Source organism: Cervus canadensis, chromosome 18, assembly GCF_019320065.1.
Source record: "Cervus canadensis isolate Bull #8, Minnesota chromosome 18, ASM1932006v1, whole genome shotgun sequence".
Classification (NCBI taxonomy): Eukaryota; Metazoa; Chordata; class Mammalia; order Artiodactyla; family Cervidae; genus Cervus; species Cervus canadensis.
Window position 1 is genome coordinate 62438812 of NC_057403.1, and position 16286 is coordinate 62455097.

Consider the following 16286-nt stretch of genomic DNA (forward strand, 5'->3'; position numbering starts at 1 on the left):
TTTTAAAATTGGGTTTATAAGTGCCCAATAAACTTGGGTTGAATATCACATCTGTAAAATACAAAGCATGTTCCTTTTCCCAAAAGCAACTAGAGTTGCATTTCTGGTAAAGAGTGGCTTTGGCTCAGAGAGTATTCCTTGTGACCTATTTGGGGTGTATCTCTGTTTAATGGCAAAATGTACACATCCCATAAAACACACATTTAAGAGTGAAACCACTTTGTTTTGTTTTTTTTTTTTGCAACACCTTTCAAACCTCAATGAGGAAGAAGTAACTGTGACCTTCAAGAAATTATCTTCTCCTCAAGGGAACCCTACTTTTCTTTTATAGAAAACAAGCCCTCATGGTAATAGAGAACTAAAAACTTCTGCTTTGTAAAAAGTCTTCCCCCCCCCCCCCCCCCCGCCCAAAAAAAAACTAGTCTTCATTAAGAATAGAACTTTTGCAAGGCAAGGACTCATCCTGCTACTTGGAGGCCACGGAATGGTTTTCCTTCTCCAGAAACCATGGAAAGGACCATTATATCCAGCACACCTAGAGTGAGGCACAAAGAGGCTTTCTGATCTACTCCGGTGGAATTGGCAACTCTAATTATTTAAGAATAGAGAAGATCAAATCACTTGAGAACCCCAGAGTGCCAGCAAAACAGAACCCATGAGATATCCTGCTGGCAGACTCAAAGACTTACCAAAAGTCACCTTCTACTGGCCCCTCTGGTGGCTTGGTGACCACAGAGAACAGTTTAGTTTTCTGAACATGCACGTGCATACATACATATGACTAAGAAGGCGGAGGGAGATCTCGATGACCAGTCATTTTATATTCAGGCCCAGGAAACGGGCAACCTCTTCCTTCCAACATGGTGGTCTCTGTATCTCCCCCACACTTGGCCATCTGCGTTCTGAATTAAACAGGACTATAAAAGGATGACCAGACCTCCAGAATACCACCCAGCAACCATTAGGAGTAAAAAAACCTTACAGCAAAACACATTTTAATGTGGAAATGAAGGGACTCAGACTCTATTAGGCGGCTCTTCTCAAATGGCACTAGTTATTATGGATGGCCCCCTCAATACAGGTCAGATTTCAGCAGAGAGCACTTGCTTTCATTCTGGACAAAGAGTTCACACGACTGTAAGTTTTTCTGCCCAGCAGATTCAGAGGAGGTGAAAGAAGGCAGAGAACTACAGAAGTGACCCCTGTAAGATAACCACTTTCCATTCCATGTTACTTGGCTTTCGTAAACACCCTTTCCTGAGACCACAACAGTGACCTGGCAAGGTAAGCAGAGCAGGTATTATCTCCATTTTACAGGTGGAGACACGGTTGACTTAGAGGTGAAATGACTCACTTGTACAAGGTCACAAGTCAGGCAGTTAAGGAGCCGAGCAGCCCAAGCAGGAGAGGAGCCCAGCCCTCTGACAAGCAGGCCGGTGAGATTGCCACAAGGTCCCCCAGCTTCCTTGTGTTTCAGGATGAGAGGAAGCAGACGGTAATGGCTAAGAGGTCAAGTGGATTCTGACACTGGCAGGCCTGCACTGCAATCCCAGCTCTACCTCCCATTAGCTGTCTGGCCTTGTGGAGGTTCCTTAACCTCCCTCGACACCTCAGTTTCCTCACCTGTAAAATGGGAATAAAAACATTTTACCTCCTACTGTTACAGTGGTGAGTGATGGACATACAGCATTCAAATTCATCCACTCAACAAATATTTGTGCCTGGAACACGGAGTGTAGGAGTCACAACAGTGATCAAGAGGCAAAGTCTTGCTCTCAGGGAGTAAATATTCAGTCGAAGTAAACAGAAAGAGTGTATGGATAACTAAAGTGTGTTAAGTGCTGTTAAGGTAACAGGTGAGTGATGGGAGAGATTGACAGGAGGGAGGCAATTTTGAGTGGTCCCTGAGGAGAAATTTAAGTAAAGCCTAAAGGGATCATAAAAGGTTATCCATGTACGGAATAGAAGGGAAAGCATTCCAGGCAAAAGAGACAGAGCAAGCTAGGGTCACAACCCTGGCGAAGGCAAATGTGACTGCCGTGTATCCTCGCAGGATCTGGGGAACAACCTTTAGAGGCTGTATCTGTATTTTAAAAATAACAAAGACTTAAAAGAGCTGAGTTGTCTCATCCAAGATCTCAGCTCCTCCAAGAAGGAGGAGTGCTCACTGAACTCCCTTACTTACTTCACAGACAACTGTTTTCTGCGCCCATGAAGAGATCCAGAAGCACCTTGGAAACACAAACAACGACATCACAACAACTTCCAGACACCTAGTCAACCGTGCCCTGAAATCCTTACTCCTCTGCTCCTCAGACACAAGAGTGAGAACTGCTGGGACCTTACCCAAAGGCCCTAGGATGGAAACAAGTTTCTCAACGTCTCAAGTGAGCGGCGAACAAGAGAGGAAAGGGATGTCCTGGAAGGAAGGACCTGTGGCCTGTTCCAGAAGGCGAGAGAGAACCACCGCTGCAGAAGAGCGGAAGCATCAAAGTTCCTCTCAAATGAGCTGCACAGGAAAAACTGATTATTTCACTCGAATAAAACAACAAATCCCTAAGGCAGTGGTTCTCAATCAGGTGACACTCGGCCCCAACCAAGAGCGCTCTGAAATTTGTGTGGGTGCTGAATGGCAGAGCCAGGTATGTCCAATGTCCTGCCAAAGGCCAAGATGGCCCTATGATGACTATATTACTCGAAATATTAACAGCCGCCCCCAACACACACACTTTAATGTCAACCCCTCAAAGGGATTAATATGCTTCAACTTTTCCTGTAGTCCCTGGTTCAGTGGCTCTTCCTAACCTCTGGCTGGAAAAAGAAAAAAAAAATTAAGGTTTTACAGCTGAGGGGTCTGAATTTTAGAATCCAAATGCAAGCTCATAACTCCAGCATGGAACTTGGTGGTGGAATAAGGAAAAAGAACTTTCTGGTAAAAGACAGACAAGAAATTTGAGCAGAAAAAGGGAACTCCTTCTCTAAGATTACATTCCTGCAACACACAAAATTCTACCTGTGACTTTTGAGAACCGCCTTATAGTGATTTTCTGTTTAAACTCAGACACTAATGACAGTTCTCTTAAAAACTTAACTTACAATCACCTCAAAAATACACCTGATCCTTTCTGGACCAAATTTTATAAGGAAGATTACTAAGTTCAAGATGTCTAAACCTGCTCAAATGATGTCTGAAAGTGCCAGAGGTAATCAAGCCCTACATCTCTCCAAGGCAGAGTCCATGATATCTAGACATCTGTACAGGGATTAAAATTCCATCCTAGCAATTAAAAGCCACTTTCAAGGATTAACCTAAATTAGTCACTATTCCTCCCTAAAAATCATTTCACAATCAGTTTAAAGAATTGAAAAAAAAAAAAAAAAGAACATTACTTCCAGAAATAGAGATCCAAAGTGTCTCCCCTATTTCACAAGAGCAAGCAGTGATCCAACAGATAAATCCTCCATAGAGCAATCTTTCTTCTACACAGTATCTAAATTTTCTGAAGTCGCCCAAAGGCGTCTGAATATGCTAACTTCTTCACTCCAACTTGCAATTAGTAAATAGCGGCCCCACACCCCTTCTGACCAATTTTCTAGAGGCCTAACCTGGTTTCTCAGGTTAGCTAAGCAGACAGACCTGTTTTCCTCCAGAAGCGCCTGCCAGTGTCTTTTCTGCCCTGCCAGAGTCTAGGAAATCCTCCTCCAGCTTTTTGCTGACCTGTCACCAGAAGTTCACAAAATGAATTCAACCAGGTCCTTTGACTCCTCCTTTCCCCCTGACATGTGCCAACAGCCGGGCAAGAGAACTGCCATGTCTTGGACACAAAAAGATGCAGAATACCCAAGCACTTTAGCATGGAGGAGAAGAAAAAAGATGGAGGGATCCAAGAGTCACTGAGCCAAAGCTGCTACTGCATGCAGCACGGGTAACCAGAGCCCCGGTCCCGCAAAGCCTCCCAGGGAGGCTCCCTGGCTGGGCCCTCCGACCAGCAGGCCACACCTGTCTATGGCAGCAGTTTGGCGGCCGCTCCATTTTAAACAATTCAGATTTCCAACACAGCCGCAAAACTGGGCACCCACTTCTCCAGCAAGAGCAATTGCCCTCATCCAAACCCCACTTGGCCCCAATTTTCTTTTCACACCCTTTGTCTGAGATGCTCGGTCAAATTGGATCCTTCTGTGTTACCGGAGTACCCAGCACAATGCAGCAATATCAGAAAGGAAGCACGGAGGCCGACTTGCTACCAGCCAGACTTCTCTGAGGATGGGGAGGCCAATGAATGAGACTTCAACAGGCATCCACAAGTGAACCAACGCCTTAAGTCCTAACACACCTGGCTCTCCTCGGCCTCTCAGAAAGCCTCATTTCTAGAGGGTGGGTATTCCATTCATCCCTTGGCTTCGGGAACCAAGGGGACGGCAGCCAGATCCAGGTCGCGCACTCTACCTCCAGACCTTTTGCGTGCACGCGTGCGAAGGTGCGGGGCACCTCGGCGCGCCCTTCCTGGCACCCCACCCTCCGAGGCCTCCAGCGCCCGCGGACTCACCACTGTGCGAGCTGAACCACCGGGGTGCGATGTGCAGAGGTAGAGCATCCGCCAGCGAGGCTCGGGAGCCCAGGTACAGCATCCCGTCTCTATGGTGACCGCCACCCGTCTCCTGGTAACCATTGCCGTGGGCATAGGTGGAGTCGGACGCCGACCCTCCGCTGCCGGGCGCCCTCTCGGCGTCGCCGGCCCCCCGGGAGGCGGGGGTGTAGAGGCCAAAGGGCACCCCGCCGGCCGTGCTGGGGTCCATGCCCATGCCCGCCACGGAGCTGACCGAGCGGCTGCGGAGCCCCATGGCCCCGCCGCCCGCCCGGTAGTGCCCGAAGTGGGGCGCCCCTCCCGGCGGGGGCACGGCGCTGTCGTCGGTGGAGACCCCCGGGAAGGGGCCGCGCGAGCGGGCCGCCGTGCTCTGCTTGCCGCCCATGCTCGCCCGGGCCCCGGCGGGGCGGGAGCCTGCAGGCCGAGACCCTCCCCCTGTCCTCAGCGGCGGGGGCAGGGCTGGGCGGGCATACGGGGGGCGCAGAAAGGAGACCGGAGGGGAAGGAAAAAAGAAGGAAAAAGAGAGGACCCGGGCGGGACCCAGACTACGGGCTGCAGGCGTCCCAAGCCCGGCGCATGTTTCCCCTCACGGTCCGGAGAGGCGCGGTGCGCGGGCTCAGCGCGCCCCAGGCCGCCCCCGGGCTCCCGAGGGCCGGGCGCCGCGGGGAGGAGGCCGCCCGCCCGACAGCGGCCGCCGGAGGAGGAGGGCGGGGGCGCCGGCGCGTGCCGCCTCAGGACGCCGCGGCCGGGACGGCGGCCCGGACCCCCGAGGCCCGGGCGGGCTGCGGCGCCGGCGGCCCGCGGAGCTCGCGAAGCCGCGCTCGCGTCGCGCTCTCGGCCCTGCCGCGCGGGCCCCGCCGGCCGCGCCGCTCGCTCCCGGGCTGCGCTCGCCGGCGCTCCTCGCCGCCGCGGAGACAATGGAGGGCGGCAGCGCGCAGGCGCGGCGGCGCCCCCGCCCCCCGCGTTAACCCCTTCGCGGCCCGCGCGGCGCCGGGCGGGGACTCGGGGCGGGGACCCGGGGCGGGGACGCCTCGACCGTCTCGACCGCCCCGCCCGCCCCACCCGGCCCGGCCCGGCCGCCTCGGGGCCGGAGTGACCCGAGCCGCGCGCGGTCTGAACGAGAGGCGACGCGGCACCTTTAAGCCCCAGAGAGCAGCTGGTCATTCAGGGGGAATCCTCCCGTGGGCGGGGGGCGGCGGTGGTCCCGGGGGTGGGAAGGAAACCCGGGGAAGAAGAGAAAGGACTCCAGACGCCTACCTAGCCCCGAGGGTCACTGGTCAAGCTCCCCTCCCGGCACGAATTTGCACCCTCAGCACCCTCTGCTGGACGTGCTGTCCGTTCTATCTGAGGTTCAACGTCCTGGCACCTCCAACACCAGGAAGCTTAGCGTTCTGGGACTTGATAGTTTTTCCGGGATTAAACAGGGCTGGGGGGTGGGGGGGTGCTTGTGATTCCATATTTTGCTGCCAGTAGATCAGAACTTCCTATTTTGGACTTAAGCAAATGGGTAGATCCTTAGATAAAATGCGATTCTGAAAATCATCAGGTGTACGACAAAAAACAAAAAGATAACAGACTTGGAAATCTAATAATGCAGCTAGGACGAGTGATTTTAGAAACTCCCTGGATCAAGGAAGGACTCCTGTTTTGTTTATCGTTTATCCAGGTATGCATCGCAGGGACTGGGACACATCAGGTACCCAATATTTGCTCACCGGGTCTGTGTTTCTCAATGTCTCCCTCACATACTCACATTCACTCACTCGAGTGATTCATTCTTTCGTTCATTCATTTGTTCAACATCTATCTTTTAAGTGCTGAGTGCTGGCTAGGACTATCACTCAGTCCCTGGTCTAACTGACTTCCTTGTTCTCAATGTCAGATACTAACAAATCAAGGAGCCCAAACAGGGTGTAAAGAAATATTAAAACTAAAAAAAGAAAAGTTGATCTGTCATAGGTATTGATTGTCCCAGTGTGACCAGCTTGGAAAGAATAGGAGGGTTTTGCAAGCAGCAAAGAGCCCTGCAGAAGGAAGTTGAGATTTCTGTATGAGAAATGATGGAGAAAAAAACAGAATGTTTTAATACCCAAAAAGTCATCTGTAAGTTTCCAAATGGGGAATTTGTATTCAGCTAAGATCCAAATGAGTGATTTGAAGAAAAACAAGAAAGGTTAAATTTAACCCAGTTTCCTCCCTGAAGAAAGAAGAGGGGGTAGTTCAGTACTGTGCAGAAAGGAGGATACCCTCCACAGATCTCTACTGAGGAGATAAATATATAATCCATAAGTATTGTAGCCTTCTAACTCGCTTTTGATATACCTATTCATACAACACTTTTTTTTAAATGTTGAACAAAATATGAACTTTTTTTTTTTTTTTTTGGCTGCACTGGGAGGCTTGTGGAATCTGTTCCTTGACCAGGAATCCAACCTGGGCCCCCAGTGGTGAAAGTACAGAGTCCTAACCACTGGACAGCCAGGGAATTCCCCAAATGTGAATTTCTAATAAGTGCCAGGCATTGCACTAGGTTCTGGGATATGATGGTGAGCAAGACATATGGAGTCTTGTTCTCATAGGGCTTCAGAAGAAACACTAACCTAAATGTTCATCAACTGGTGAATGGATAAAGCAAATGTGATACATCCATACAATGGCCTGTTATTCAGTCATTAAAAGAATGAAGTGCTGATACATGCTACCACATGAATGAATCTTGAAAACACTAAATAAAAGAAGTCAGTCACAAAAAAAAAAAAAGAAGTCAGTCACAAAAGACCATATATTTTCTGATTCCGCTTGTATGAAATGTCCAGAATAGGCAAACTTATTGACAGAAAGAAAGGTGGGGGGTGGGGGAAGGGAGGGAGGGGAGAATGGAGAATGACTGCTACTGGGTTTCTTTTTGGGGTGATGAAAATGTTCTGGAATTAGATAATGGTGATGGTGGTATAACCTTGTGCATATACAAAAAAAAAAAAAAGCACTGAATTATACACTTAAAAGGGTAAATTTGACAATCTGTGCATTACAGTGCAATAACACACATACACATATATATATATATGAGGTATCAACATAGGCAGTGACACTCCAGTGTGGTAGATAAGCCTAAAACAGTGCCTGCAAGTAAGCAACACTCAATATATGTTTATGAAATGAATGAATGAGTAAGTGCTGTGAGAATTCAAGACCGTGCGCTGATGGAAGGAGACAGGCACAGACATAGTGATTCTAAGCCAAGACCTAAAAGATGAGTTGGAGATTAGCCAGGGAAGGCAGGGTGGGGGTGGGGAATTAGCTGTGTTTCAGGAAGAGAAGAATGTCCCAAGCAAAGGGAACAGCATGTTCAAAGGAACTGAAAGATGCAGTTGAGCTGCAAAGAGAGGAAGTGGGAACCAAAGATGAAGCTGGTCCTCAGAGCTGACAAGAGAGTCCAGGGTAGCCATGAACTGTATCCTGAGGGGATGGGGAGCTGTGGAAAGATTTGTCAACATCTTTATGGTTAAAAATAGTAACGATTAATAAGGCCAAATGGTTAATGAGCTCTGAAGATGCTGCTTGCTGCTGTTTAGTCACTAAATCCTGTTCAACTCTTTGCAACCCCTTGGACTGCAGCCCGCCAGGCTCCTCTGTCCATGGGATTTTCCAGACAAGAATACTGGAGTGGGTTGCCATTTCGTTCTCTAGGAGATCTTCCTGACCCAGGGATTGAACCACGTCTCCTGCATTGGTAGACGGATTCTTTACTGGTGAGCCACCAGGGAAGCCCCAAGCACTGAAGATACTAACTTGAAAAATTAAGAAACTTATCCTCTGTAAAGTTGTCTGTATTTTTCTTAGCTTACATATCGATAAAGATATGAGTGGAAGACTGGATGGAAACATGAAACAACATAATGTAATCCTCTGGGGGGTGGGAAGTAGGAACTGGAGAGCTTGGGTGATGAATGGGAAATGTTTCATTTCATTACATACTTTTTTGTATTTTAGTGTTTGAACAGAGAGCCTAAATAAAGAGAGGGAGGGGTATATGAAAAGTGTAAACTACTGAAAGAAGCAAAGCTGGACTCCTAAGCTTTACAGTGAACATGCTCATTAAGGCCTCTTTGGATGACAATTTCATTTTTTCTCTGTGCTTCCCAATGGGGTGAAAAAGATTAGATCTGCCTAATAACTGTATTTCTTTTTTTATATTAATTATTTGCCCTTGAGGAATATATTCCAGTCTGCTGGTTGTCCTGTCTCTCTCACATCTGGCACCACTGAATGGCTGAGAGTTTAATCTGCAAAGGTGAAGCCCCTGCTTTCTGCAATGTGATGACACTGAGCTTAAGTGGCCTGTGGGACCTTGAATGGCAGTCTTTCTCAGGCAATGTCCTTGTTATCTCCTCGCGCATTTATTCAGATGACAAATTTCCCCCTGAAATAAAAATATTAAGATATAGAGCAAGGAAAGTTCTTCATTCAGTAGCTTGATTCTGTCCTTTACATCTTAGAGAGAGTGACTCATGCCATAGCAAGAAGCATCCACCAAAACCTGCAGCCTCAGATTAGTTTCATTTTGTCATTTGTTGCATCAAGAATCCAGTATGTGTTTTGCTCCAAGTCTCTCCTGTGGGTTCTTGATTTACAGTTAATAGCTCTGGGGAGAGGTGGCAAGTCATTCTGGACACACTTGATGCAAGGATACCATATGCAAAAATGGCTCCAGCTAGACGAGAACCCTCTATTTTATTTTTTATCTTCACGTTCTCACTGACACTGAGGGAACTGTTTCCTGGTTCTCTGCCAGCTGTGAACCAGGATTAATAAATCACTGACCCACCTACCGGAACAGTCAGGAGAAAGAGCTGACAAAATCAGCATTGCCTGTAATCAATATTTTATAATAACTATAAATGGGGCATAATTTTTAAAAATTGTGAATCACTATGCTGTACACCTCAAACTTTTAAAATATGTAAATCAACTATATCTCAATTTTTTTTGTTACAAATCAGCATTGCCAAAGCCATTTATTTGCCTTTGCAATGTGAGTGTGTAACAGTGACGCAAAACCCCAGTTTGGAACATCACCTGGAAGAATGTAAGTCTGGGAGTTGAAGGTTCAGAAAATAAAGGAAAAGTCTTGTTAGGGCCTATTCCTGGAAAGTAGCCAGGCTGGGGATGACCTCCCATGGCTTCTAGGAGATGACAAGTGTTTCCAAGTAAGAAACATCCTGTCAGCCCTCTCATAGCTCCTGGTTTGGTTTTGTTTGTTTGTTTGTTATTGGCATTGTTTGTTTTATTTTGTTGGGGGTTTTTTTGGCCACACCCTGCAGCATGCAGGATCTCAGTTCCCCAACCAGGGATGGAACCCACATCCCTCACACTGGAAGCCTGGAGACCTAACCACTGGACTGCCAGTTAAGTCCCCTCTCATAGCTCTTTAGTTTTTTATTCGTTTTACTTGAAAAGAGAAAACGTAAAGAGAGAAAACCAGGGTAATGATCAACCAAATGTATGTAGTAAGGAGCCAGAGCATGTGGGCACATCCACAGATATTTGTTGGTTGATGAAGAGAGGAAAATTACTGGTAGACTTCAGGGCAGGGTTCCAAGCTTCCCAGATATAGAGAGACTGAGGGGTCAGCTAACTCCACATTCTGCAGAAGAGGAAGCAGGGGACCGGGAAGATAAAGGATTGTGCTCAAACTTGCAAGGAGAGTTGCTGATAAGAGCCAGCCAGAGTCCTGGATTTCAGGGTTGGCCACATTATACCCTGCCTTCCTGTGGTGTGGCTAGCAAGTGACCTTCTGAAAAGACATTGTTTGGTGATAAGGGCCCTGCAGCCTGGTCAGCAAGTTGGGATCTGCCTAACAAGGGATTCCCAGTGCTCTTCCATCTCTAACCCAGACTGGACCTTCAAATGCAGATCTCGGGGGAGCACAGTAGTGAAGAAGCAAGCAGAGAGCTCTGGACTTCTCTCCAGAGACCCTACTCTTTCCTGGTCACACCATGGGTGGGAGGTGGAAAGAAGGCTTGAGGAGATAGCTAGGAAGGGGCTCACGGTCCCTCTCTAAAAATTCTTCCTGGCCTTTTTCACGTTTAGGAAAGCAAACATTGGGAAAACAGAGCACCGAGGACTTGAAACCCAAAGTACTTTCTGTACCTAAAACCTATGACAAGCAGATTTTTAGAACTAGACAAAAATAAACTAAAGAGGTGGGAGTTGGGGAGGGTTTCAGAAATGTTTTGGCAGGGGCAGTCCTACTGGTTTTAGTGGGAAAGGAATTACCAAGTTACATGTCGACAGACAGACAGAGAAGTTCGGAATCTCTTTGTCTATCCAAAATAAAACTTCAAAGTCTAAGCAGGTCCCTTCCTAATGAGCCCTTTTCAGCTTTTCTAGCTGTACTTTTTGTTACATCCTGCCTTAAGTTATAGCTATACCAGACTATTTGCTAATCACTCGTTCAGCGGACATCTACTTCTGCTTCATTGACTATGCTAAAGCCTTTGACTGTGTGGATCACAACAAACTGTGGAAAATTCTAAAAGAGATGGGAATACCAGAGCACCTTACCAGCCTCCTGAGAAATCTGTATGCAAGTCAAGAAACAACAGTTAGAACCGAACAGGGCCTGGAGAAGGAAATGGCAACCCATTCCAATATTCTTGCCTGGAAAAGTCCATGGACAGAGGAGCCTGGCGGGCTGCAGTCCATGGGGTTGCATGACTGAGCATGTGCACACGAGGGTGGAGGGAGATGGGTTGGTAGCAATAAAGTGGTAGAACTGAAAAAAAAAGAAAAAAAGAACCAGACAGGGAACAACAGACTAGTTCGAAATTGGGAACGGAGTACATTAAGGCTATATATTCTCACCCTTATTTAACTTATATGCCCAGTACATCACATGAAATGCCCAACTGGATGAAGCACAAGCTGGAATCAAGATTGCTAGGAGAATTATCAGTAAGATGACACCACCCTTATGGCAGAAAGCAAAGAGGAACTAAAGAGCTTCTTGATGACAGTGAAAGAGGAGAGTGATAAAGCTAGCTTAAAACTCAGCATTCAAAAAACAAAGATCATGGCATCAATTCATGGCAAATAGAAGTGGAAAAAATGGAAGCAGTGACAGATTTTATTTTCTTGGGCTTCAAAATCACTGCAGATGGTGACTGCTGCCATGAAATTAAAAGACACTTGCAAAAAATAAGTAAATAAACAAAAGACTCTTGCTCCTTTGAAGAAAAGCTATGACAAACCTAGACAGTATATTAAAAAGTAGAGACATAACTGCCAAAAAGGTCTGTCTAGTCAAAGCTTTGGTTTTTCCAGCAGTCATGTTACGGGTGTGAAAGTTGAACCATAAAGAAGGCTGAGCACGGAAGAATTGATGCTTTTTTGAACTGTGGTGTTGGAGAAGACTCTTGAGAGTCCCTTGGACAGCAAGGAGATCAAGCCAGTCAATCCTAAAGGAAATCAACCCTGAATATTCATTGAAAGTATTGATGCTGAAACGGAAGCTTCAATACTTTTTGGTCACCTGATGGGAAGAGCCGACTCACTAGAAGAGACAATGATGCTGGGAAAGATTGAAGGCAGGAGGAGAAGGGGACAAAAAAGGGTGAGATGGTTGTGTAACAGGAGGGAAAGGGGCAGGGCACAACATCTGAAAGGATGACATAGCCTAAGGACACAACATAAACCGATTAGAATCAAATGGGACCAAGATTGCAGACAAGACTAGACCTTAATCCTCAATAAACAAGTGAAATGACACACTCAGAAGTGCCATGACAGTTCCATGGCACGGTTAAAAGACCAAGTGGTGGGCGGTGGCTCAAATCCTGGAAATCTCCATTTCAGTCAGTTTAGTCACTCAGTCATGTCCAACTCTTTGCCACCCCATGGACCATGCCAGGCTTCCCTGTCCATCACCGACTCCCGGAGCCTACTCAAACTCATGTCCATCGTGTCGGTAATGCTACCCAACCACCTCATCCTCTGTCTTCTCCTCCCGCCTTCAATCTTTCCCAGCATCAGGGTCTTTTCAAATGAGTCAGTTCATCAGGTAGCCAAAGTATTGGAGTTTCAGCTTCAGCATTAGTCCTTCCAATGAATATTCAGGACTGATTTCCTTTAGGATTGACTGGTTGGATCTCCTTGCAGTCCAAGGGACTCTCAAGAGGCTTCTCCAACACCACAGTTCAAAAGCATAAATTCTTTGGCGCTCAGTTTTTTCTATAGTCCAACTCTCACATCCTACATGACTACTGGAAAAACCATAGCCTTGACTAGATGGACCTTTGTTGGCAAAGTAATGTCTCTGCTTTTTAATATGCTGTCTAGGTAAGTCATAGCTTTTCTTCCAAGGAGCAAGCATCTTTTAATTTCACGGCTGCAGTCACCATCTGCAGTGATTTTGGAGCCCAAAAAAATAAAGTCTGTCATTGTTTCCACTGTTTCCCCATCTATTTGCCATGAAGTGCTGGGACCAGATGCCGTGATCTTTGTTTTCTGAATGTTGAGTTTTAAGCCAACTTTTTCACTCTCCTCTTTCACTTTCATCAAGAGGCTTTTTAGTTCTTCACTTTCTTCCATAAGGGTGGTGTCATCTGCTGGTAGTTTGAACATTCTTTGGCATTGCCTTTCTTTGGAAATCTCCACCCCTTCCCCCAAATAGTTGCAATAATCCTCCCACTCATTAGCATATAAAATTACCCAACCTATAAAAACTAACCTCACCACATTTCGCGGCCACAGTCACCCTCTGCGATGGCCCACGCTGTCTGTGGAGTGTGCTTCTCTATCAGAATAAATCCACTTCTTAGCTATCACTTTGTCTCTCACTGAATTCTTTCTGTGATGAGACATCAAGAACTTGAGCTTCATTAGGTCATGAAACCAGGTACTGTGGGTTTTGGATGAGTTTGACTCCCAGCCATGTGGGTTCAAGGACCAATCTGAGGTAAACGGTTTCAACTGGTGACCCAGATGGGGCAGTGATAAGGTAAGAAAAGGTTGAGAGTCAGGTCTTGGTCCTAAGAGGTCCCTGGGACACTGTGAGCCACGTATACTGAGGAAAATGCTCTGCTGTTGTCTGCTTATTTGTGACTGGCCAACAGCAGGTCCAAGACAGAATTACACAGTTTTCTTTGACTCTGCGGTTTTTCTCCTACAGTTTTTTCTTCTTGCTGATTTCTGCTGTTTCTTCTGTTAACCCCAGAAGATTGCTTTTATTCCCTCCCTCTAACCCTTACAAGTGTGGAAGCTTTATTCCCAACTTATAAACAACCTCCAGCTCATTGTCAACACCTTTGGGGAAGTCTTCGGGCTGTTTCTTTGTTACAACTTTTGGGTACTAAAAACCTGTTGGGAGACTCCCTTGGAAGGGATAGCATCTAAAATCCAAAGTGCAAATCTTGACCAAATTGTGTGGTGGATTCTGACTTAAGGGTAAAATTTTGAATAGAACAGGAGTTAGAGACATCATCTCTGGTTTGGGTCTGAAATGGGTCAGGAGGCGTCAGTCCCAACCAATATTCCCCCTGGGTCTTATCCTCCAGGATTGGGAAAGATTTGGGCGACTAGGATTAAAAGCAAAGAAACTTGTTAGGGTTTGTAATCACGATTGGCCACAATATGAGCTAGGAAGCCAAGAAAATTGGCCACTAAGTGAGTCCCAGTGTTATGATACTAAATTGCAGCTACATTTATATTGTAGAAGGAAATTTAAATGGAGTGAGCTTCCATATGTTCAAATTTTCATGGCCTTCTATTTAGACAATGAGACCCACAAAGGATTTAAGGTGTGAGTAGCTCAGAGGGATAAATGCAGTAAGGACACAAAAGACATTTTCACTGATCTACCCTATGGGGCCATCCAAAGGTTAAATCCTCTGCAAGGAGGAGCCAGAGCTGCTCCTGGCCTACTGGGAGGAACCATTGACTCAGGGAAGATACATCTGGGGATGAAAAGAGGCCCCACCCATATTCAGGAACCCCTTCTTTGTACCTTGAGTTACCCAAGGGGCCCATCCTTGGCTCAGCTAACACAGTCAATGATACAGGTTACCAACCAACTGCCCCTACAGTTTTGCCTCTGAGAGAAGTTCCTGATGGAAATTGAGGAACAATACCTTTCTCAATGTCTGATCTAAGTTTGGCAGAGAACAAGGTGGAAGTTTCTTCTGAGGTTCCTGAAGGTTTTACAAAACAATTTACCTGACTAGTGAGATCTTTTGATCTCATCTGGGAGGACTTACAGGCTTTACTATCCCATTGCTGCATCAAGGAAAAGCAGTGTGTAATACTGGCGTGCAGTGCACCTTAAGGGGAATGATGCTGTCCCTGAGGCAAACCGCAATGGAATTGCCAGCTCAATTCTATTGATAGAGATAGACAGGATCATTAACTGTCTAATAGAGGGTATGAAGGAATGTGGTTCACTGGAGAAGGGAATGGCAAACCACTTCAGTATTCTTGCCTTGAGAACCCCATGAACAGTATGAAAAGGCAAAATGATAGGATACTGAAAGAGGAACTCCCCAGGTCAGTAGGTGCCCCATATGCTACTGGAGATCAGTGGAGAAATAACTCCAGAAAGAATGAAGGGATGGACCAAAGCAAAAACAATACCCAGTTGTGGATGTGACTGGTGATAGAAGCAAGGTCTGATGCTGTAAAGAGCAATTTTGCATAGGAACCTGGAATGTGAGGTCCATGAATCAAGGCAAAGTGGAAGTGGTCAAACAGGAGATGGCAAGAGTGAACGTAGACATTCTAGGAATCAGCGAACTAAGATGGACTGGAATGGGTGAATTTAACTCAGATGACCATTATATCTACTACTGTGGGCAGGAATCCCTTAGAAGAAATGGAGTAGCCATCACAGTCAACAAAAGAGTCCGAATGCAGTACTTGGATGCAATCTCAAAAATGACAGAATGATCTCTGTTCGTTTCCAAGGCAAACCGTTCAATATCACAGTAATCCAAGCCTATGCCCCAACCAGTAATGCTGAAGAAGCTGAAGTTGAATGGTTCTATGAAGACCTACAAGACCTTTTAGAACTAACCCCCCAAAAAGATGTCCTTTTCATTATAGGGGACTGGAATGCAAAAGTAGGAAATCAAGAAACACCTGGAGTAACAGGAAAATTTAGCCTTGGAGTACGGAATGAAGCAGGGCAAAGGCTAATAGAGTTTTGCCAAGAGAACACACTGGTCATAGCAAACACCCTCTTCCAACAACACAAGAGAAGACTCTACACATGGACATCACCAGATGGTCAATACTGAAATCAGACTGATTATATTCTTTGCAGCCAAAGATGGAGAAACTCTATACAGACAGCAAAAACAAGACCGGGAGCTGACTGTGGCTCAGATCATGAACTCCTTATTGCCAAATTCAGACTTAAACTGAAGAAAGTAGGGAAAACCACTAGACCATTCAGGTATGACCTAAATCAAATCCCTTAGGACTATACAGTGGAAGTGAGAAATAGATTTAAGGGACTAGATCTGATAGACAGAGAGCCTGATGAACTATGGACGGAGGTTCGTGACATTGTACAGGAGACAGGTGTCAAGACCATCCCCATGGAAAAGAAATGCAAAAAGGCAAGATGGTTGTCTGAGGAGGTCTTACAAATAGCTGTGAAAAGAAGAGAAGCAAAAAGCAAAGGAGAAAAGGAAAGATATTCCC

At 46.4% G+C, this 16286-nt stretch overlaps 1 protein-coding gene across 4 annotated transcripts in view; it reads right to left on the reverse strand.

The window, feature by feature from the left end:
- The window catches only part of ZNRF1 (zinc and ring finger 1), an 83845-nt gene extending 78348 nt beyond the window's left edge, over positions 1-5497 (reverse strand). For all 4 annotated transcript variants that reach the window (XR_006263265.1, XM_043435462.1, XM_043435465.1 and 1 more), the window contains exon 1: positions 4548-5497. Coding sequence is in view for 3 of the 4 variants with exons in the window: in XM_043435462.1 (XP_043291397.1) it covers positions 4548-4971 (424 nt within the window). In the remaining variant the exon portion in view is untranslated. The remainder of the gene's footprint in view (positions 1-4547) is intronic.
- Positions 5498-16286: the final 10789 nt, after the last annotated feature.